The following is a 22,779-nucleotide window of genomic DNA, read 5'->3' as shown; positions in this document are numbered from 1 at the left end:
GTGACATTCTGCAAAGTGCAAACATGTAAGATTTCAAGAATCGCGGTTGGAAGAGATAATGTCGGTTTGTCCAAGTATTTTATTTTGCACTTTGTGTAATCGATCTTTTGAGCATGGTTTCCACTGTTTAATCTTCTTCACAGAGTGGGCAGTTCCACCTGATGTTTGCTACAGATAGAGACCGAAACACATGTGCGCGCGCGTGATCAGTAATTCAGTTACAAGACACGCTTGAAAGTTGTATATGGTGGGTCAAGAAACTGTATACGACGGCTCCTACAAGATCCGGCATTGAACATGTGCAGATGATCTCCTTGCCGGTCCCCGAATTCGAAGCACACCTTTGAAAACTGCCGTACACAAAAGTACCCGTACTAGTTGCTACTTGTTGTGATTTACTTTCTTCTCCCCAATCTCTGTCTCTCTGTGGGGTATACATGGAGCGAGACACCTTTTGTTTAGATGAGTGAGACACCTTTTGCTGGGTAATTGGTCTGGGATGGGCTCGGGTTTTGCGTTAAAGCAGCGGCAGTGATAGGTCACTGTCTCTAGCCAGGTTTATTTGGGGGCATCTTTCCTTTTCCAAACGGGCCCTGCGGTTGCTTAACGCCAAAGCTAGTTGTTTTGGCTTGGGGTTAGCTGCTACAATACCACTAGTAGTTGCTAGCTAGCGGTCGAACTAGACTGCAGATGAAGTTGTTGATTCATGGAGGGGAATTTTCATGTATCTATCTAATTTTGGTGATTTTTCTTTTGGCAAAACTTACATCAAAGAGAGACCATGAGGACTTCGTCAGTTTGCTTGGATGGTGGAACCTTAGCTTAGCACCTTTGATATAGATTTTTTCTAGAGAACACGTAGTTGAGAACTTGAGATGTACCGGTGTACTATCAGATACACACAAAAGAAACACATAAAGTATCATGGTTCTCATGCGTTTCACTAGTGATAAATTGTTGAAGTATAAGGACTTCTTTGTTCCCTTGAGTCCGATCAATATGGTGCCCTCTTGGAAATGCTCACCATTATTTGAAAATATCTCGCGGGAGAGAGATGGCATCTATCGAGATTAAAATGGTGAGCCATGAGCTCGCAAGCTTGCCTCGTCTTTAGTCTCGCGCTGCTTTTTGGCTAGGCCACTTCTGTGCTAAGATCTTATAGACTATATGCGAGGAATGTGCCTTTATTTCTGATGAATGGAATATTTATTTTCCGGCAAAATAATGTAATGAGATGAAGGAACCAAAACAGGAAATGGAACTGTTCTGATTAATGGAATATCTCTTTTCACTAAAAGAAAGAAATAAGTAGTATAAGATGAAGGAGGCAAAACAGGATAATGATTTCTTTTGTGTGCCCTATTGCCCTACGTTTTCTTTGCGGCCCTACTATCTCATGGGCGGAAAATATAAAAAAATCACAAAAAAAGAAGAGCCGGAGTTCAACAATTGCTGAACAAGTAACCTAGTTGGCATCAATTATTAACTAGTTTAACTAACGATCAACAGTTGTTGAACAATGACTATGCCAATAGTTTTCAGTCAACTCAGATTAATTTAAATTGTCAGATCTCTCCTACCAACAGCGACAACAACATCAACAAATAGGCCCTCAGTTGATCCAACAATCCAACTGCTCCATAATTCTTCCTGACTCGATCCGGATCCGAATGGAGAACAATATCTCAATGCATTGAAGCTACCACCATCTGGCAGACGAACTGACGAAGAAATGCCATAATAATCCTTGTTATTCTGTACCAGGCATCGCATGATTGGTTTTCATAATAAGTTTATCGTTTATTCCTGGACCAGCACTTGATGATCATCATGTTGAAACGACATCACGCTAGTATACTAATTAAATGGGGAAAAATATCTTTGAATGGAATGTGGCCTGCGGCCATGCGGTGTACCAACCAGTACAAGGCCATAGACAACAATTTGTCTAAAAGGCAGGGAGAAATCAAAAGATTCGAGGCCCTTTCCCCTCGTCAACTCTTTATCCTAGCCAACTTGACGATAAACAAATGGCAAATTCAGGCAGCGAGGGCATTAGCAACAGTATCAAGATATGAAGAGACGGGAGGGTGGAGCAACCGGTTGCTTGACCCGTTCAGCTGGCCATTCTTCTCCGGTCGATTCGATGGCTGTCGTTGCTGTTTTCTTCCTCTCCGGCTAGAACGGCGCCGGGGACAAGAAATAGAAGGCTCCGTAGGAAACATTTGGCATCTTCGCAAGAACAGATTCTTGACAGTTCATAGACCACACCATTGCCTTGCCTGCATGTGTGGAGTATGGTCATGCTAACCACGTCTGGTTTGCCCCAAACAGCAAACACAGAGATATTATTAAGGATTTTTTTTATATGTATTTGTGGGAACTGTAAAAACCCTTCAATTATCTGGAAAAATACCGACTGAAAGGAAAGAAAGAAACACAAAGATACATTAGCGATAAACCAAATGCCGGGACTATGTACCTAACCCAACCCAACAGGCCACAACCACATAATCAATTTCCCTTTATCCATACCAGTTCCAAGGGAGGGAGTACACATTTGGTGAGTGAGATATTTGGGACGAGACAGGACATGAAAGCGTGTGCCTGCAAGATCGGTTGCAGAAGGGCAAAACTTGACAACGACTCGACACACCTTGCAGCAATTCCCGGTTCATTCATGCTGAACCACTTGGAAGCAGGCAGCAAATCGCCCAACGACGACGGCGTGGCAATGCGCGCCGGTTATACCTACCAAGATGAGGATTTCTACCTGCCCTGTCGAAGATGGACAGGAGGAGATGATGCCCAAAGTCATTGGTTTGACGTCAAGGTTTGTTTCATGATACAGTTTTGCCTGGAGGCGTTCGCGGCCGGCCAGCTCACACCCAGAAGTTTCGACACCACCTCGTCTCATATGTGCGTTTTTCTATACAAGAAGAGGTCTATTCCAGGTCTCAATTATTGCAATATACTCTAAGGTACAGACTGAAGCTTCTGCACCTGAATGTGTTCTTTTTTCTTTTCTTTTCTTTTCTTTTCTTTGGACAACAATTGACTTATTTTGAGTGTTTTGGCTGAACTCTTGCGTCCAATACCAGAAATTCCTGGTCATTCAAGGCCAAAACATTGCATATTTCTGGTGATTTTAAGGATGACATAGCGACGGTTTGACACACAGGCAACCCAATCAGCAAAAGAGTAACAAAATCTAGAAAATATTGAAGTTTTTTTTTTTAAAAAAAACATGACTACTTTGAAGACAAGTCGGGAAGTATTTAAAATTTCAGGCAATTTAATAAATATGGAGGTCTGTAAGGAAGTTGAAAATTAGTAAATAACACCTTTCAATAATTTTGCAACATAAATAGAAAGATAACAATATAAAATTGCAAGAAAAAGGAAATAACATGAAAATAGAAAGTATATTCTAGATACCTTATTCACAAAAAATTTAAGTAAGTTTCAAAAATCAAGAAAACAAAACCCCTTTTGAATGTTGTTAGTTTCACCTTTTTCCATTGCTCTTTTTTTGTAGATTGGGCTGGCACATGTACAAAACTATTGCTGCTTGAGCAGGGGGCAAATCTAGATGGTGTCGACACTTGATGGATGACAATTATTTTGTATTTGAAGTCGAGTATCCAAACTTAGACTTTGGTACCAACCGGAGATAGCAAATGAACTTTTCCCTATATATGATCTCTATTTGTTCTACTCTGAAGGTAGGGTTGAATAATTCAACACGATGTTCTACTGAAACGGTCTATAAAGATAATGGGACTAACAAAAGATATGTATGATTAGGTTATAGCGTTGATTATTTGTCGGCGAGAAGAATGCTCTTAGTATATGGGAATGTATCACGCAAAATAAGGCCAACAAATTTGTTGTAAATTCCCAATATAATTAAAAGAACTTAATCTATTTTTTAAACTATATCTAGACAATAAACTTGCACCGGACAACTATGTCAGCCTCTATGGAAACCCAAATGGTGGTTGGTATATAAGACTCAATGAAATGCTAAAAATCATGGGCATGAGGATTTTTCGCGAGCACCCATCTTGTTGCTCAAGTGCTCTAGAGGTTGTGGGTGTTGGTTTGGCTAGGTACAAGGTGTTTCCGACGGTCTTGGGCCTAGGGACTCTTGTATCTGGATCAGGCGATGTGCCTTGATTCATTTTCGGGTGTGTGGTGTGCTGTTTTCGCCGGTTTCCCTTAATTAACCATGCATGTATCGTCTTTGGGTTCGATTTCCCTTATTAACTCGATCATTTTCCCTCTTCTTATAATGCAAAGCCGGAGCTCTCCGCCCTCTGATGAGGTTCCGTAAAAAAATGCTAAAAATCTGCATTTTTCTGTTGCTCAAGTATAATAATAAAATTCAACTAGTCATCCCATCTAATATAAGTGAGCTACAAATAAGAAATAGCCATCATATAAACTTTGCAGAGAGAAAATTATCTTATACTGCCCAATGAATGCAGCATATGTAAGTGTGGTGATGGCAGTTAACTTCAAATCGTAGGTGCCTTCATATGTCAGAAGAGGTCTTACACTTGATTAGCCAGGCATTTCTTGAGGCTAATATGGCATTTGGACAAGAATTTGCTTCAAACTTTATTAATTCACAACCCTGCTTGTGTATGAACGATAGGAGTTTCCTTGGAATCAGACACATACTTGAATAAAACAATGGTAAAACATCCCTATGAAAATGCTTCCTTGTCGACGTGTAGGGTTGCTTTGTTTTTGTTAGTATCCCTACTTTTGTGGAAGACAACACCATGTAATATTCTATTCACGGCATTCTTCTTAATCATATCCATATTTGATATATTTTATTATTTCATGTTGATTCTTGGATTAGAATGAATGTTACGGTGGTTTCTAGTGCACATTTTTGTGCGCATACCAAACGACGATCACCAATTGTTTGTTTGTGGTACTAACTGTTGTCAATTCTTATGTGATATAGTTGGATGCACTTGTTCAAAGAGACGGCACGTTTGAATATTCTCATCGAATTGTGGACAATACTTTGACTATTTAATAAATTAAACATTTTGGGTGATGTTTTGTTTAGACTATTGAAGTACACCACAATCTTGGTCCTATGATACACACAATAATAAACACATCACCCATCAGAAAACTATTCTCATGACCATCAATTTATCATCATCCAGCCGGCCATCTTTGAATAGAACAAACCAAATCAGACCAAACCCATCACTTTGGTCAATGGCAGAGAAAAGGAAAACCCAAAGAGAAAAGAAGGCCAAAGAGGGAAAGCCGGATGAAAGTGTTGCCCACCCTATAAAGCGGTGCAACACAAGGCACGCCACACGCACACGCACACGCAGAGGGACTCCACACGTAATCCCATCAAACCATCATCTTTCCCGCTCTACCCCCTGTACTTCTCCTATTTTAAAACTCTGGACCGGGACGCAGGGCGTACGTGCCAGAACGCGAATTTGGAGCTCTTTCGGGTCCTCGAGCGCGAAAAGGGCCGAGCTGCTACGCGCAGGCAGCCGCCGGCCGCGCCAACCAAGAAGTGCAGCCAGTCCATTCGCCGCGCCGCGTCCGGCTCTTGCTCCTCGATGAGGCCGCCGGAATTGGCGCTGGCCGCGGCCTTCGTGGCGGCGGCGGTGGCGCTCCTCGCTGGGGCGGCGGCCGCGGCGCCGTTCCCGGCGGCGCTGACTCTCGAGCGCGCGCTGCCGCACAAGGGGGTGCCCGCGGAGCACCTGAGGGAGCGGGACTGGGCGCGGCACGCCGGGAGGGGACTCCTCGGCGCGGCGCCCGCCGTCGCCGGCGTCGTCGACTTCCCCGTGGAAGGCTCCGCCAACCCGTACATGGTCGGGTGGGTGAGCTGCTTCGCTTCTCTTTCTTTTTTTCTCGTCTGGTGGTTCGGGTTGGTTCGGGGTGGTTGCGCGTGCGTGATCGGCGGAAGCGTTGAAAATTCGAACTTGGCGTCGTCGTCTCAGCGCGCCTGGGCGGTCACCTGAAATTGTTTGCTTTGCTTGCTGGATTCATCTGTTACTAGCTTTTATCGTGTACCGGCGAAGGCAATTTCTTTTGAACAATTCGGTTGCTTGGATGCCTATGTTGGTTCTGTTCGTCGCCTGAAGCCACACCCGTTGAAGGATTGATGCCATACTCCGTGAATTGTTTTGCTGCCTGCGTGCATTCTGCAAATATTGCACAAGCTTCTGCGATGCTTATTCATGGACAATTCACCTTTTTGTTGCCAAATCGTTGCTCCGAATGACCAAGTCTTGTTTTTCTTTTCTTCATTCGGTTCCACTCAGTTTTTGCCAACGCATACCGGGAGCTCAATACTGATGTCTTTGTTCTACCACAGTTCGCTGTCTTTAATTTGAAAGAAAAACAGCTCTTTTTTAATGCTTTGCTTCTCTTGGATCTTACTCTTTGGAAATTTTGTTGCCGACCACATATTCTTTCATTTTTCTGGGTTGCTTTTGCTTAAGGTCAATTCCTTCTGTTTAAGCTGCACTTTGGGATTTCTCCCTCCCTGATATGCTTCATGTTTCGAATTAAGCTTGTTAGTCCACAAAGGTGTAGGGGTATACATTTACTCACACGGTTTGGAGCCAGTATTTTGTAGAGGTTTTGCTAGCAATAGTATAATGGATGTATTGGCAGCCATTTTTACTCGCCGTGTGCATCCAATGCTTCTGGCCGTGTATGCTAAGACGCCTTCCCCTCTTCCAAATGCCTGATTTTAGTTAGGATTTATGTTTTAGTGACATAGAATCTTGTTATGTGATTGATAAAATCCCTTTAGACTGTTTAGTGGCTTAGTCCATTATCCACTTGTAGCAAAAATCTATTTTAGGATGTAAGAGTCTATTAGTTTCTTTTGACCAATCGTCGAATTGGTTAGGATGCAAAGCTCAGTTTATTCCTTGGTTTTACCATTGTGTTCTGTTTGATTAATCCTTTTTGGCATTATCATCTCATCAGTTCACATATTTTTTTCATTCTGCAACTAGGCTTGCAGTTATTTGTTGTGACTGTATCCTAAAGTTCCAATTTACAGACTCTATTTTACACGGGTGAAACTGGGAAACCCTGCGAAGGAATACTTTGTCCAAATTGACACAGGGAGTGACATCTTATGGGTTTCTTGCAGCCCTTGCACGGGCTGCCCGACATCAAGTGGGCTCAATGTGAGTAATCATCCATCTAGTGTTATTAATCTCTTCAATAAACACATTTTCTCCCTTGAGATGGAATTGCTTGTTAGCTAAGAAGATGCTTATGATGGATCAACTTGCTTTGCTTCTCAGATCCAGTTGGAGTTCTTCAACCCTGATTCGTCATCAACATCAGCCAGAATACCATGCTCGGATGATAGATGTACAGCTGCCCTCCAAACAGGGGAAGCAGTTTGCCAAACCTCAGACTCCCCAAGCAGCCCATGCGGTTACACTTTCACCTACGGCGATGGAAGTGGCACATCAGGGTATTATGTTTCTGACACTATGTACTTCGACACTGTCATGGGAAATGAGCAGACTGCCAATTCTTCAGCCTCTGTTGTTTTCGGGTACAGTTTCCTTATAGTCCTCTACATTTTTGAAACCCCTATCTGATAATGAAAAATTTCCTTTTATAGTTGACGATCGTTTACAAAAGATAGCTAGAAACCTAGCTAGAGTGGTGCACAACTGTGCCAGGTAAGATGGTTGACATGATGTGGGTCCTTGTCTTCTTGATAATGTGAACCATTTACATGTTGACACTTTGTGGCACAGGTGCGGATAAAGTTAGATCATTTTGTTCATCTGGTTAGTACAAATGATGGATCTAGTGACAACAAAATGCTGTCCTGAAACCAGCAGGTTGCTAGTTACTACTGCCAGCATAGTTCTTTTCCTTGCTATCATTCTAGAGAACAGTTGTTACTAGAAAGAAAAATCAGTTTCCATTATTTTCATCCTGAACAAATGTTGGAATAGTTATATTTATGTCTTTCATTCTCTAGCCAAAATATATTGGCACGTGACTAGTATATGAACATCCTTAAATGCTGATTGATTAACAGGTCTCTCCTCTGATATGTGTCTGAACATTCTAAAGGCTAGACTCAATGGATTTTTGTAGTGATGGTGCTGCAATGTTATGCTGGTCTTATTAGTTTAGTTAAACCGTCTGTTAGTATAAAACAACTGTATATATGGTTACAATTTTGTGTAGTTGTTGCGTTAATAAGGAAGCATGCTGCCTAGTAACATTTTCCAATGTATTTTCTTCATGGTTCTAATTTTTTTATTATCATGTAACAGATGTAGTAACAAACAGTCAGGTGACCTGATGAAGTCAGACAGGGCAGTTGATGGCATTTTTGGGTTTGGACAGCATCAGCTGTCTGTCATTTCACAATTGTACTCTCTTGGAGTATCCCCAAAGACATTCTCTCACTGCCTGAAAGGTTCAGATAATGGTGGCGGCATTCTTGTTCTTGGTGAAATTGTCGAGCCAGGATTAGTATTTACTCCACTTGTTCCACAACAGTAAGTTTCATTTCCTAGAATTACTACTGAGTGTAACTTCAGAGTTCTGCTATACTTATGCTACCTGTGTTGTTATAGCTTGAAAGTATGTATGGGGTGATAAATAGTTAAATACTATGGCTGCAAATAGTAACAGATTTAGTCATTTGCTTTCTAGTCTTTTTTTCTTTCTGAAAATACACCTGTGAGGTGAATTTATCTGTGCATCTTTAATTGCCCAACACTAAGTGTGTATCTGTGTTGTGAGTGGCTAACAATATAGCTGGTTGTTTCTGTGAAGTACTCTGCCATTTCTGGTGGCGATATACTAAGGAGCATTTTGATACTAAACACTGATTGCGTGCTATTATTATGTTTATTGAAATGTAGGCCTCATTACAACTTGAATCTGGAGAGCATTGCTGTGAGTGGTCAAAAGCTACCTATCGATTCTTCTTTGTTTGCAACCTCAAATACACAAGGAACAATTGTAGATTCAGGCACAACACTAGTCTACCTTGTTGACGGAGCCTATGATCCGTTTGTTAATGCGGTAAACCCCTTATTGCACACCTCATCATTTTTTTTGTGGAACAGCAAGTATGTGACCAGTTTGCATTACTTAAATACACGCTTACTAGTTTTATTGATTTGTATCTGCAGATAGCTGCTGCAGTCTCTCCATCTGTACAGTCTGTTGTCAACAAGGGGAGCCAATGTTTTGTCACAACCAGCAGGTTTTTTTCTTCTTTCTAAGAAGGAAATTAGCAGCACATGTCATTCAGAATGTTGAATTACTTATATATGTTTTTCTGCTTCTCTACCAGTGTCGATTCGTCATTTCCAACAGCAACACTTATTTTTGAGGGTGGTGTTGCAATGAATGTGAAGCCAGAGAACTATCTATTGCAGCAGGGTTCAAGTGTATGTGAACAAGCCTTTTTATTCCACCTGTTGCTATTTTTTTCTGTCATTGCTTATCTTGTAAAATGTTATGGGCTCACTTGTCTCGGATGCATACTGTATTGTGGTTTGCAGGGCGACAATGTACTGTGGTGCATTGGCTGGCAAAGAAGCCAGGGAATCACTATACTTGGAGGTTAGTCATCTTTGACTGAATTGCCCAGTATAAGTTGCACATGTTGCTATTATACTTTAAGGCTCCGATTCCATAATGGATGTCTGAATAAATTAATCCATCGAACAAAATTTTGAATACTGCACCAAATACATACACAAGTATGCAACTCAAATCTATCCAACCTTTGAGAGGGAGTGATCCTGCCTTTTTATTCCGTGCTTTTTTTTCTTTCTTTAACCCCCTAATATTACACTGACCGGTTACTCCATGCCTTTTTTTTTTCTTCACACCAGCCATTGCCCATCTCCCAAGCATGGTGTTTTCTTGCTAATCATCTGTAACCCTTTCGTTGCAGATCTTGTTTTAAAGGATAAGATATTCGTTTATGACTTGGCCAACATGCGGATGGGCTGGACGGACTACGATTGTAAGCCCAGATCCCTCCTATCTAATGCAGAAATTTCTGCCTTCCCGTTTGCTGCAGGGATCATATAAAACTTAGTGTTGCTAACAGTGTCTTCCTTCCCCTTGTTGTCAGGTTCGTTGTCGGTCAATGTCACCTCCTCGTCGGGGAAGAACCAGTACGTGAACACAGGGCAGTTTGATGTGAACGGGTCGCCACGGCCATCGTTGTACCGCATCATTGGCCTGGTGCCTACCGGGATCGCCGTCGCCCTTGTGCATATGCTCATTTTTGGCGTCCTGGGTAGTAGATAGCACACGCATACGGGGGTGACTGACATGACATTGTGATTCTATATTTCCTCCATTCTTTTACTAGCAAGCGGGGCCGACGTCGTCGTCGCTGCGCCCCCTTCCCATGGCATGAGCATTCTTGCTGTACATATAAAAATATACAGGGAAAAAAAGAGAAGGAGAAAAGGTTAATTGTTTACGGAGCATGCCCTCCCGTCTTTCTAGATCGCCCCTGAACAGCGTTTTGACACGGGAATCATGCGTTGTCCTGCAGTTCCTTTACACCAAGTTGACACGAAGGAAAACTCAAAAAGTATGATGGCATATATATCTAAGGAGATCATCTTATTATGTATAATTCACACGGGACATCACGTCAAAACGTATTGAACTTCCATGACTGGGTTCTCTCCGTGAATATTTCATCATACTGAACTTGCCTACCCTTTCTGGATGATTGGAGGCTCCTGAACTTGCCCAAAGCCCTTCTCCATCAAGGGGATAGGCTACACACTGGATCAAAAGAAGATTTTGAAGTGAGCTCTTCCAGCAATAGATGATAGAGAGGAAGATTTTGAAAGTTTTGAGCTCTTGCAGAAATAGAGGAGAGAATGGAGTTGTCACCCTCTTTGTGGCGAAGAAAATGGCTTTAGATAGCAGCCCCCTAAAATCCGACCGTTAGCACATATTTTTGCGACACCCGGAGGTTTCGTGGGCCAGAGGCTCCGGGCACTCGGGAGAGTTGAGGTAGACAGTTGCCAACTAGGGGCAACTTTCTGGATACCCTAGAGGTTACCCTAGAGGCTTTAGGGGGGCCCTCTAGGCTATAGAGAGTTGCTCTATCCAGTGTCAACCGTGCACAACTTTTTGGATACTCTAGAGGCTGTCTGAGAAGTTTGAATGCTCTCTTCACCATAAGAAGTTTATGTTGGGGTAAATATAGTTATGTTACCTTCCCAAGCGACTCCCTCTTAATAGTATGGGCTTGTGACTAAACGGAAAGAAACGACCCCTGCGTGTCGCACCCTAGGGTGACACCGGGGGCACCACCGCCAAAGCTCCCCTCCACCGTTGCCTTTCAGGCCGCCGCTGCCGCCAGCCCTCGCCGTGGCAGCGGGCCCAGCCGCCGAAGGTGGTATGGGGGAGGATTGTTGAGGACAGCCGCCATGGCCGCTAGGGTGGAGATGGCATGCTCGTCGTCGAGCAGCGATCTGGGCGGCGTCCCTGGTCCGGGAGGTGGTGGAGGTCTTCTCCCGGCGGCGCTGACCATTGGTGGTGGAAACCCTAGACCTTTGATTTGGTTGTCTCTTGTGTCGTCTTCCCGGTCCTCTTCGCTATGTGGTTGGGCCGGTTCCGATGGGGATTTCCCCTGCTCTACCGCCACCGTTCTCGTTGCTGGCTTTGCCCTTGGGCCGCTGGTAGGGGTTGGTGTGGCGGATGTTGCAAGTTTTCGGCGGGTGGCATGGGGGCTACTTTCTTGGCTTCAATAAAGGTGGTTGTCCTACGGTTCTTCTTTCGCGAAGATGGTGACCTTCCTGAGGCCATCTCTGCTTCATGTAGCCGGAGTGATGAGTTTTCGATGGCTCCACCGACGAATGTAACAGTGTACTTTATGCCTGGAGTTGACTGGATCGGGTGGTATTCGGTCGTGCGGACCCATGCTTTTATTTTGACCATTTGGTTCTAGAGGGAGCGGTGCGAAACTCTGTTCTGTGTTGCCATTAGATGACATTCTAGTCCATGGTGAAATCAGAGGCGGAGAATATCATGAAGGATGGATTGAAGGACTAGCAATGGAGGTTCAAGTCTTTGTGATGTTGGGGGACGTACTTGGTGTTCTCGATGTCACAGCAGGTGGGGGCGGCAACACAAGTGAAGTTCCGAGTCTTACCTTTCAGGGGTGAAAATTTAAGGTCCGACCTTAATTGGTTGTGCCTGCCAATGACCTTGTTGAAGGCATTGTTTTGAGAGCGGGGACTATATCTAGGGTGAAAACATAAAATCTTTTGATCGGGTGATGATGGCGCTTGTACAGTGTTCCCTTCTTGGAAGCGTCGCTTTTGGAGAGACTAGAGTTTAGGTGTTATCCTGGTGGAAGTTGTATTGTTATTGTTGGTGTTAGAATACCGTAGCGAGGCTTTTCTTTTCTTAGCTTTTTTTTTTTGGATGTGTGCATCCGTACTACTATTAGGGTGTTGCATTTTGCAGAGGCTGGATGTAATTGGTATCTTTCAATACAAATATATTCTCTTTATATAAAAAGAAAAACGCCAAGATGCTATATATTTTCACCTTTTGCTTAGAGGGGGCTCCAACCATTAGTGCGATCTTGGGACGTGATTAGACTTTGTTTTAAAGATCACGCACATAGTTAATCCATAAATCATGTCATCATTAGCACTAAAACCACTTAAAGAGGGAAATGTACTTTCACCCCTTCCGCCTCTTCCTTCTCTACCTTCCTATTGTTTTCTCTCAAACCCACCCACATTGTCGTCGCCTTATCCCTTCTGAGCTATCTATCTATCTATCCATCCATCCATTCAAGATGGAGTCGCGGCACCATGATGACCACCAGAGAGGCGAGGTAGAGAAGACCTAGAGTGAGGCGGGGCCGAAGAAAAACAGCTACTAATGACGCACCTGTTTTGGGCAGCAGTGGCGTACCACAGACGCGCTACTAGCTGTGGTACTTTTTTTTTCTTCTGTAAAACACTGTAACATAAATGAAATTGCTGCAAACAGAGCTTGGCTCTGGTGGTTAGGTCCCTTGTGGTGGAACCAGCCCACCCAGGTTCAAGTCCTAGACTTGACATGGGTGTTTGCATTTACCAGGATTTAACCGGCGCTATGCTTTCAGTGGTAGGTGACGTGCCCGTCAACAGCGAGGCGCCAGTGGTGACTTCGTCAACCTCAAGATATGCCGGCTCAGTCCCTCGGAGATGCTCATAGGGGTAGGGTGTGCGTGTGTACCTTCATAGGGGTGTTTGTACGTGCGTGTTTGTGAGCGTCTGCGTTGTACTGTATTCTCAAAAAAAAAAAATGAAATTGCTTTTTTTTTATAAAAAGAAAGAAAAGGGCGACTATTTTGGGCGCTCCATTTCCAGCCTTCCCTCCTCTTGTTCGACTGTTCCCGCCCCTCCACTCCCGCTTCACAAGAAAAACTCATTACACGGAAACAGAGAGGGAGGGAGCCGCGGCGGCCGCAATGGGGATCCAGGGTTTGCTCCCGCAGCTCAAGTCAATCATGGCGCCCATCGGAGTGGCGGACCTCAGGGGCCAGACGGTGGCCGTCGACACCTACTCCTGGCTCCACAAGGGCGCCCTCTCCTGCGGCGACCGCCTCTGCAAGGGCATCCCCACCACCAGGTTCCCCCCTTTCTTGGACCCAGGAAAAGCTAGTTTTGACCCCGATAGGGTTTCTTGATCCATGCCCCCCCTCCCGTTTACCGAATCCCAATCGACGGATTGGGGAAAACGATTTCTTTGCCACGCATTTCGCTCCCGAATCCCGAATCCCTCAACGTTTGATATGATATCCCCCTCCAAGGCCCCGGGGATTTCTTGATTGGTTCGGCGTCCCAATCGATGTATCCCCCCATTCCCGATGAAGGGTAAATGGGGGGCCTTGTGCGTGTCGTCTCTCTCAGGATTGCGGAAAGGAAATGCGCTTCATTTGTTTTGTTTACCCCTCAAAATGCAGCACATTCTACAGAATCTACCGGTCTGCACCGTGCCAGTGCCAAGATTTTCTTGATATGTCGGATACAAGAAACATATTTTCGGCAACCCTGCTGTAGTTCAAACAATTCACCGTTTCAATTCGTGAGATTATTGTTGGAGATGGTCTTTACATGAAAATCTCTGCAACTATTGGCACAGCACCGGTATTTCTGCCTGTCTGTACCGTGGACCATAGTACTTTACGATGCAGTTGAAATTCATCTGTCATGAAATCATAATGCAGAGGCCCATATAGTTACAACTGAAACTTGCTATTCTGTATCTACTTTCATAGTGCAGCACCATAAACTCACCTGTGTTCTGAATTTGAACCAGGCACATTGATTACTGCATGCATAGGGTTAACTTGCTGCGGCACCACGGCGTGAAGCCGATTCTCGTATTTGATGGAGGCTATCTGCCAATGAAGAGCGAACAAGAGGTCAAACGCGCAAGGTATGCTCTTTTCAAGGGTGATAGCCTAACGTGTTGTTTCAGCTGCCAAGGGACATTGGCATTAGCCTTGCATAATGTCAAAAGTATTTAGATCTTTCTAAACGTATGTGCCACTGCTATGGTCAGCTGGGACTCTCTACCTATATTATGCACTTGTAATATTACTCCCTAATGTTAATATGTTGAGGAGCGCTACAGCTACCTTTTCGTTTTGCAGTATTATTTACTGGATGCTAATCATGCTGTTGTTCAGGTCACGAAAGGAAAATCTTGAGCGTGCCAGGGAACATGAAGCAGCTGGGAATTCACGTGCTGCTTATGAGTGTTATCAGAAAGCTGTTGACATTACGCCTAAAATTGCTTGTGATCTGATCCAGGTACAGATGCAAATTCCATGTAATGCTATCAGCTGGTTACCACCATATTTAGCTACCACCTATTTGAAGCAGTTTCTACCAGAATGAGAACATTTATTTGGCTATGCATCATGCAATGCAGGTACTGAAGCAAGAAAAGGTTGATTATATTGTTGCGCCTTATGAAGCAGATGCACAAATGACATTCTTATCTGTAAACAAACTTGTTGATGCTGTAATTACCGAGGATTCAGATTTGATACCGTTTGGCTGTTCTAGGGTAAGCACTGCTACAACCCTTTTTCTGCCTTCAACTTCCAGAATCTTTCTTTTTATTACCCTGGTATCATGTTTGGCAGTTGGATGACTGCCTCCTGTGAGAGCATTCTTTGTATTCTAATTTTTATGTATCTTATTGTAACGTGCAGATTATTTTTAAGATGGACAAATTTGGGCAAGGTGTTGAATTCCAGATTACACGATTAGAACGAAACAGAGAGTTGGACTTGAATGGATTCACAAAACAAATGTTGCTAGAGATGTGTATTTTAAGTGGCTGTGACTATCTTCCATCGTTACCTGGAATGGGTGTGAAACGAGCTCATGCACTCATCCAAAAGCTCAAGGGTTACGAGAAGGTAAATCCTGTCTTCTCTGCGTCTATTGAACATTTGAGCATACTACTTCACTATTTCATGAAAAAAAAGAAACCAAGTGTGGCATGGCCGTCCTACAAGATAAGGAAATACGCATTATGCACATGCAGAATAAATAGTTCTAGAAATGGCTACAGTAGGCAAAACAAAAAGTTCATTGGTCCATCAACTTTTATGGGGCTATTATTTGGTTAGTTATTCAACATTCAAAACCTGTATTTCAAATAGGAATATTGTTTAAATAGTCATGCAACTAAATGAACAATAACCGCTGAGCTTTTAGCTTTCTGTCGTGTTTCTAATTTTACGATTTAGAAACTTCTCCACAAGTTAATGGCATGTATGCTTTCAGGTAATCAAGCACTTGAGGTACAGTGCTGTTTCTGTTCCACCTCAGTATGAAGAAAACTTCAAGAAGGCAATATGGGCATTTCAGTTTCAAAGGGTCTATGATCCTGCGACAGAAGATATTGTTCATTTGTCTGGCATTCCTCATGGCCTCAGTGAAGATGACTTTCTGGGCCCATATCCTTGATAAACTTATGTTTATATAGTGAGATGCTATATTTCCCGCAAAAATAAGATACTATAGAAATATGACAACCTTTGCTGTAAACACTCCATAGATGGATTCCTTCCTTTATGTGGTCATTCTTTCTAATGACCAGTCACCAGTGTATCTAGGCGATTTTTTTTTCATGACACCAATTCCTCAGTAATTCCAAACTGTTTTACCTCCAGAAGGAATATTACTTACATGCATTATAGCATTTCCTTAATTGGTCTATACATGGCTACCGCAGGCTGTTGTTAAAGGTATTGCTCTAGGAGACATTGATCCACTTACAAAGGAACTGTTTGAGGTACTGGTCTGTTTCTGTCCTGTTCTTGTCAGGTTTCTTTCTTTCACCAGAAAAACTTTTGTTTCACTCACAAAGGAACCGTTTGAGGTACTGATCCGTTTCCTCCTGTGTAGTTCTTCTCAGATTTCTTTCTTTCACAAGAAAAACTTTTGTGTTGATGCACATTTTGTGAACCCTCATGCTTTACTAATTGGTCAAATTGGTTTGCTGGTGCTTTGTTCCTTCAAATGTAATCCATTCTACTCTGCTGAGGAGCCTCGTGCATGTAATGACATGCATATGCACAAACATAGTGCAGCACCATTACATGAAGAAAAGCAAATACCATTTCCGCATGTTTTTCTGTTTGTTAGCAACTTTCTCACTTCATTGATTAAGGAAGTCTTGAGCATAGCATTAGTGCATTACACCAGCCCAGTATAGAAGATACAAAACGGGAAATCAAATTGACATTTAGCTAGAAAACGGACAACATTCGTCACCAAAAGGGTAGAGTGGAAGTAGATACAAGTTCTCATGGTTTTGTGTTCCTTTTTGGCAATTCTTACTGAATGTACATCTCAAAAATAAAGGACTCTTACTGAATGTACTACTTTGTTATCACTTGTTATAAAAAATTATTTCAGGATGCTCTTAGCTATAATGCAGGACTCTCAAATCACCAAGATGAAGTTATGTTTTCTTTCTTGATTATCTTGTTGAGATTGCCATCTGCCCTGCCTTACATATACATACCTTGCAGGCCAGCACTCAGTGCAATGCACCAGCTGTGGATAAAGGTTATCCAATCAGAGAGTCTGTTAACCCTTCATTTGGAAAGAAGAGGCTAGATCTTCCTGTGCAGAAAAACATATTGACAAATTACTTCTGTATCCTCTCAACACATCTAATTTTATTCAGAAAACTTTGCGTTATTTAAGATTTTAAGTTACTAGAGTGAGCTCCTAGCTGCAGGCATACAAATCACATTTATGAAATGCCTTGGACAAGAATCTTGTAAATTTCTGCTTCTCAAACCTGTTTGATTCATTCATGCACAGTTTTCCTACTTTACCACCCCAAATATTTTAGCTGGCAAAGGTGATGTACGAGTCGTAGTATACGATCAGAGTTCATCCACACCATCTTATTTACTAGGTTATTTTGCATCATTTCTACACATCATTTAGCTGTCCATTGTATTGTACTATCCTTAACCCCTAGAAGGCTTAGCGTCGCTTGAGGCAAAACGGAAGTTCAGGGCACCTAAGATTACACCCAAGCAACAAAAATTGAATGAATCTTATTTGCCCAGTCCGCAGACTGAAGACTCTGGTACCCCTGATTCAGTTGACGACACTAGCTTTCCAATACATGATATTGAAGCCTCTCAGTGTAGTTCTGAGCGTTTTAGCTCTGAACCTTCTCCAGACGATTCAATAAAAGTCCCTCAGTGTAGTGCTGAGCATTTCAGTTGTGCCTTCCCTCTGGATGATTCAGCTGGTGTTTCACCCTACTGTAGTTCTCGTGATATTGGCAGTGATCCTCCTTCCAAGGACCAATACCTTGAAGATACCGAGGTATCTCTCATGACTAGTGCCTAAACATGGCCAACACTCTCATAGTCCTACCTTCCTACTGTGAACATATTTCTGTTGTCCTCATGTCTTGCTTGTCTTATTCAGGTTGAGGCCAGCTATTGCAATGCAAGTACAATACCAGCAAGTCCTTGCTTAGAGAGTAAGACCTCTAATTTGTATGGTTGATGTATGACTTTCTCTGTAAATCGTGTAATTGCTTGTTTATTAATGGAAGCATACATGCCACATTATGCTCGATTTCAGTAGTTTATATGTGTCTATTTTCTGTTTCTAGGGATGTCACCTGGGATAGCAGACCCATTATTAGTTTCATACAACACGGAGACATCTAGACCAGTGCCACATTATGCTGAAAGCACTGTGGCCCCTACTAAAAGAAATATTACTGTAAGGAGTTCATACTTCAAGAAAGATGAGAGAGTTTACACAAATCAAGGAGAAGACCAGTTTGATGATGATGATGATGATAACCAAGAGACTTGTACTTCTACTTTTTCTGAAGATCAACTGAGGAACCCTGAAGGTATCATAAAGAGAAGAAAACTTTGGGATCCCCAAAATTTTGAAGACGTAAGTGATTGTTTTATTTCTATTTATAGTTACATGGCAGCAAGTAATTCTACCGGGGTACATAGCTTGTTTTTTGATATGCTATTTGTGCAGGAAACGTTGCAGCCAACTACCTCGCATGACAGTCCACCAGATGATGAAGGTAATAATTTTACCTTGTTTCATTAAGTCCCTGTTTCTTCTCTTTGAGCATTTGGAGCATTTCCTCGTCCCTTTGCTATATTTGATATCAAGAAGATGACTAAAAATGGCTGTAACTAACATCGGCCTCTGTCTGTCCTTTGCTTTTTACCATGCATGCAATTCGTTGGGCATTTCACTCCTTTTCATGCTTGTGTGTATGTTATGCAAGTTTTAATGATATTTAGCAGCTTGACTATCATACCCCGTAATGCTTTCTTTTGGCATATGAAGTTTTCATTATTTTTCAGTTTGTTATTCTTGGAAACAAGCAGTGGTGAATCTAGAATGAAATCGGTGCGGTGGCAAGATTAAAAACTTCTCTGTTAGGCTTTGCATTTAGCCATAATTAATACAAAATTTAGTAGCTAAAGAGCATTTGTATTTTTGGAGGGTATGCCATGTGGCACCCATGGCACCCCACTGAATACGCCACTGGTCACAAGGACGGATATTAAACATTTTACAGTCATATAACCAAGCTTACTATTCTAAAACCAATTCAGCCGAGCTCTAGAGTAGGTTCGGTCTTAGATGCTTCTCAATCTTCATCCTCCATGCAATTCTTCCTGTACTATAGATTTTTATGTCCCATAATTACCGTTACATAGTTACGTTGGTATCCGTCTTGATCTTTAGAGAGATCACATGTAATGTCTAAAATTATCGCAGGTTGTGATGCTGGTTCTCTCAATGGTATCGATGACACAAATTCTGAGGGCAGATTTGGATGCAATGTTTCCCATGTGAACAAATACAGTGGCATTGCGGAAAAATCAATGGATAAGTTTGCTGAGCTGATATCATCTTTCAGATATGCAGGCTCCCGTGCCAGTGGCCTTCGTGCTCCTTTAAAGGATGTGAAGAATACCCTTTCTGTGAGGTATGCAGCTTTAGAAATTGCAAGTACACACAGTTTACTTATCAGTACACAGAAGTGAGCTGGTTTCCTCCATGAGTGAATATATAATGACACGTCTGTTCTGTTACAGATCAATTCTCAGACCTCCAGAGCAGAAGAAGAGTGCCAGAGGTCATCGTTCTCAGAGCAGATCCACAAGTTATGCTTCGAACAGCACTGAGAGTCCTCCTGATCTGAACACATTTGCATACAGGCCTAGCAAAACTGCTGCTTTTCTTCCTGATCTGGGGAAGACCACCAATAAAGCTGCAGGTCATGCTACCAGCACTGGTGGTTTGGGTACATTTGGGCATGAACCTGCAAGATCTACTGGTGGTTATCCTGATCAGAGCAAAAACACTCTTAAATCAGTGGGCAACACTGACAGTCATCCTGATCTGAGCACATTTGCATACACACCCAAGACTACTGCTAGTTGCACTGACCAGAGCAAATTCTCTACGACAGCTATAAGAACTGCCCAGAGTCCTCCTGATTTGAGCACATTTGCATATAAAGCCATGAAACCTGTGGCCCGAGACCGAGAGTCTGATGGGAGCAGATTTACACTTGCGCCTTCTGGACGAATTTCTCGAGGCCGGTTCACATAGAAGATAGAACTGCCCATGTGCCTTTCAGCCGTTCTGATCCAACCCAACAAATTGAGATCAAGCAACAAATGCTGTGTTTAGCACCCTTGAATGCCTGATCCAAGAGCATCGAAAGATGGCCAATGCTGTGACATCAAGAGGCAGTGGGTAGCTCCTGAGCGCGCCACTTGGGAGTTCATCTGTATCTCCTTGCAAATACAAGCTGGGCATGTATGGTGTGCGGAGGTAACTGGCAGCAGGTGTTCGTTTCTGTTATTTCCTGGGGATAGTGTTGTTCATTTTGAGCATTATTCCAGGTGCTATCTTCTGTCAATTCCTGATGAAGGTGAAATAAACAAATTGTAGAAATTGTATTGTGGATTGGTGATGCCTAGAATTTTTGAGGGGTGTATCATTTTTGATCCTATATATGTATTGAACTTCTTATTTTCCATCCATTGTTTATTCATACTAGTTCAGTAGCTAATTCAGACACCTTGGTAGCTAATGCAACCACATGGATGGCGACATAGATTTTGGATTGGCCCTGCAGCGGCATAGGCTTTAGACTTCATATTAGACGTGCATGACAATGTACGTTGCCTCTTATTTTGTCTTTGTCTATTTTTTTTTTGTCTTTTTTCGTCTTAGTCTTTTTTTTCTTCGTTTCGAAAAAATCGAGGATATGCAGAGGTCTCTCTGTTGATTTTATTTTCTTGATGTGAACTTATGAGTTTAACTAAAGAGGGAATTCCACTTTTTACCCTACACTTGTGCATCTGAGACATATTACTCTATTTAGTGGCACTTTTGTAAAAAATATCCCATCTAGGAGACTTTAAACACGTTTTTATCCGAGTTTAGCATTTTGCTTGTTTTTGTTAGATAGCACCAGGGTGTTTTGTTGATGTGGCATGACAAAATGTGTAAAGATCGGAGGGCATCATCGGTGATTATGTCCAGACTTTTCTTGTCCAAGTTTTCCATTTCTCATCCTCGTACTGATATTTTTGAACGCCAGTTATGACCTCACACCTTGCTTAATGGATACACACCAGAAAACAAGGGTCCAAGTATTTTAGGATGCTTAATCTAGAGGTTTTTTCAGTCAATAAGATAACTAGTGTCACAAATGCATAACTACAAGGTAAAAAGTGGAGCTCACTCTTAATTAAATCACCATTTGTTGAAAAATCAATAACTAGAGCATGACATCTGATACAAATCTAACCTTGTAGGTATTTACAGGGAAACCACTCCAACATCATTCAATGCTTCACATCCATTCGTTATCTCTTCACGTTATCAACACTAGCAAATAAAGGCACGGCGGCACGCCGCGCCGTGTCGCTACATTTTATTCTTTTGAATTGTTAGTGTATTTGATTATTTACGGAGTGCCAGGTTGAAAGTGTGTACTACATGTTCGCAATTCAGTGGGCTATACGATTGTCTGATTTGGTGGGCTGCACTACGAATACGCGGCCCATATGCGACGAATCAATATTGATTGCTTTGTCTCATCCGCTAAAAACTTAGGATTGCCTCGTCTCATTTTCTTTGTTAGCTTCTCTATATATATAGTATATGTTTGACTAACTCGTGTGAAAATAGTCATTTTTGATCGTCGTTTGCATTTGGGTGTACCACCAGCCGTTCGACCCATATTATTTTTCCAATAATTTTTATATTCTCTAAAACACATAATTTACATATGAAATAAAGGAAAAAATAAGAAGGAAAAAAGACTAAAATGAAAACGGCTAGGCCCCTGGCCCTATCGTTGCCTCCCTCCGATTCTCCGCCGCCCGCATCCGTCGTGCGGTCCGCGTCCTCCAGTAGCCGCTGGTGCACCGCCTCGTTGGCGTCATACTCGGCCTTCTTCAGTGTCTCGAAGGACGCAACAAAGGCCTTCTGCTCCGCTGCCTTCTCCTCCAGGTTAGGCCAATTCCAGTCAAATTTGTCGTCGTCATGATCCGACTCCTCCTGTGCGGCCGCCACCTCCCCGCGGTGTTGCTTCTCCTTGTCGAACGCCGCGTGGGCCGCCCACTCCTCCTCTGCCTCCTGCTCCGCGCTAGCCATGAACTTCGCGTTCATGGCCACGCCGCAGTGCTATCCTCGTTCTCGTCGTCGAACTCCTCGGTGTTAGAGTTGTCGGTCGAGGGAGGTAAGGTCGGAGGTGGAAATGGAGGTGGAGACGGAGTAGTGTGGCCGTCGCCGGTGCTACTCATCATGCCAAAGTTGGTGGCTACGGTGGAGGTTGTGCGGCGGCTAGGGTTGAGGAGGGGATGAGGCAGCCAATTGTGTGCCCTCTTCATATACGCCGGAGGAAGCCGATGAGCACGGTAGGTTTGGCAACGACATTAATTTCGTTGGCAGAGGTGGGCGGCGGTCGCGTGGCACGCGAAGCGTCGCCATTAACATGGTGCAGACTGCCGAAGCGATGCCTCGTCGTCGTCAGTACCGACGCGCTTGAGAAGACGCATCTACCTAGATCGCTGCCAGGCGAGCCCGTGGGAGAAGCAAGCGGTCACACGGCGCGACCACACAACGTCTGCTGAGACACATATTTAGGCCGCGTTTTCGTCTCCGTGGACAGCAT

At 43.1% G+C, this 22,779-nt stretch overlaps 2 protein-coding genes across 2 annotated transcripts; both read left to right on the top strand.

The window, feature by feature from the left end:
* The first annotated feature begins 5,609 nt into the window (after positions 1-5,609).
* Positions 5,610-10,520, top strand: LOC124660454 (aspartic proteinase 36-like). The gene is made up of 10 exons (XM_047198267.1): positions 5,610-5,869; positions 7,070-7,199; positions 7,320-7,579; positions 8,319-8,546; positions 8,916-9,078; positions 9,189-9,262; positions 9,353-9,449; positions 9,564-9,624; positions 9,962-10,033; positions 10,145-10,520. The coding sequence occupies exons 1-10, from the start codon at positions 5,610-5,612 to the stop codon at positions 10,321-10,323; spliced, it is 1,524 nt and encodes a 507-aa protein (XP_047054223.1). The 3' UTR covers positions 10,324-10,520.
* A 2,929-nt stretch (positions 10,521-13,449) lies between these two features.
* On the top strand, positions 13,450-20,629 carry LOC124659409 (exonuclease 1). The gene is made up of 14 exons (XM_047197288.1): positions 13,450-13,671; positions 14,362-14,481; positions 14,735-14,858; positions 14,980-15,117; positions 15,266-15,475; positions 15,846-16,018; positions 16,284-16,356; positions 17,099-17,225; positions 17,563-17,915; positions 18,021-18,075; positions 18,211-18,506; positions 18,600-18,648; positions 19,359-19,569; positions 19,679-20,629. The coding sequence occupies exons 1-14, from the start codon at positions 13,511-13,513 to the stop codon at positions 20,196-20,198; spliced, it is 2,610 nt and encodes an 869-aa protein (XP_047053244.1). The 5' UTR covers positions 13,450-13,510; the 3' UTR covers positions 20,199-20,629.
* Positions 20,630-22,779: the final 2,150 nt, after the last annotated feature.

This window comes from Lolium rigidum, chromosome 6 (assembly GCF_022539505.1).
Source record: "Lolium rigidum isolate FL_2022 chromosome 6, APGP_CSIRO_Lrig_0.1, whole genome shotgun sequence".
Lineage (NCBI taxonomy): Eukaryota > Viridiplantae > Streptophyta > Magnoliopsida > Poales > Poaceae > Lolium > Lolium rigidum.
This window is presented reverse-complemented; position numbering and strand designations above follow the sequence as displayed.

Bases quoted from the DNA above. Each gene is read 5' to 3' on its own strand.
- LOC124660454 (XM_047198267.1), top strand. From the start codon at position 5,610: ATGAGGCCGCCGGAATTGGCGCTGGCCGCGGCCTTCGTGGCGGCGGCG. The intron at 9,263-9,352 runs GTTTTTTTCTTC...CTTCTCTACCAG, and splicing joins TGTTTTGTCACAACCAGCAG to TGTCGATTCGTCATTTCCAA. The intron at 10,034-10,144 runs GTAAGCCCAGAT...CCTTGTTGTCAG, and splicing joins GGGCTGGACGGACTACGATT to GTTCGTTGTCGGTCAATGTC.
- LOC124659409 (XM_047197288.1), top strand. From the start codon at position 13,511: ATGGGGATCCAGGGTTTGCTCCCGCAGCTCAAGTCAATCATGGCGCCC. The intron at 13,672-14,361 runs GTTCCCCCCTTT...AATTTGAACCAG, and splicing joins AAGGGCATCCCCACCACCAG to GCACATTGATTACTGCATGC. The intron at 19,570-19,678 runs GTATGCAGCTTT...GTTCTGTTACAG, and splicing joins AAGAATACCCTTTCTGTGAG to ATCAATTCTCAGACCTCCAG.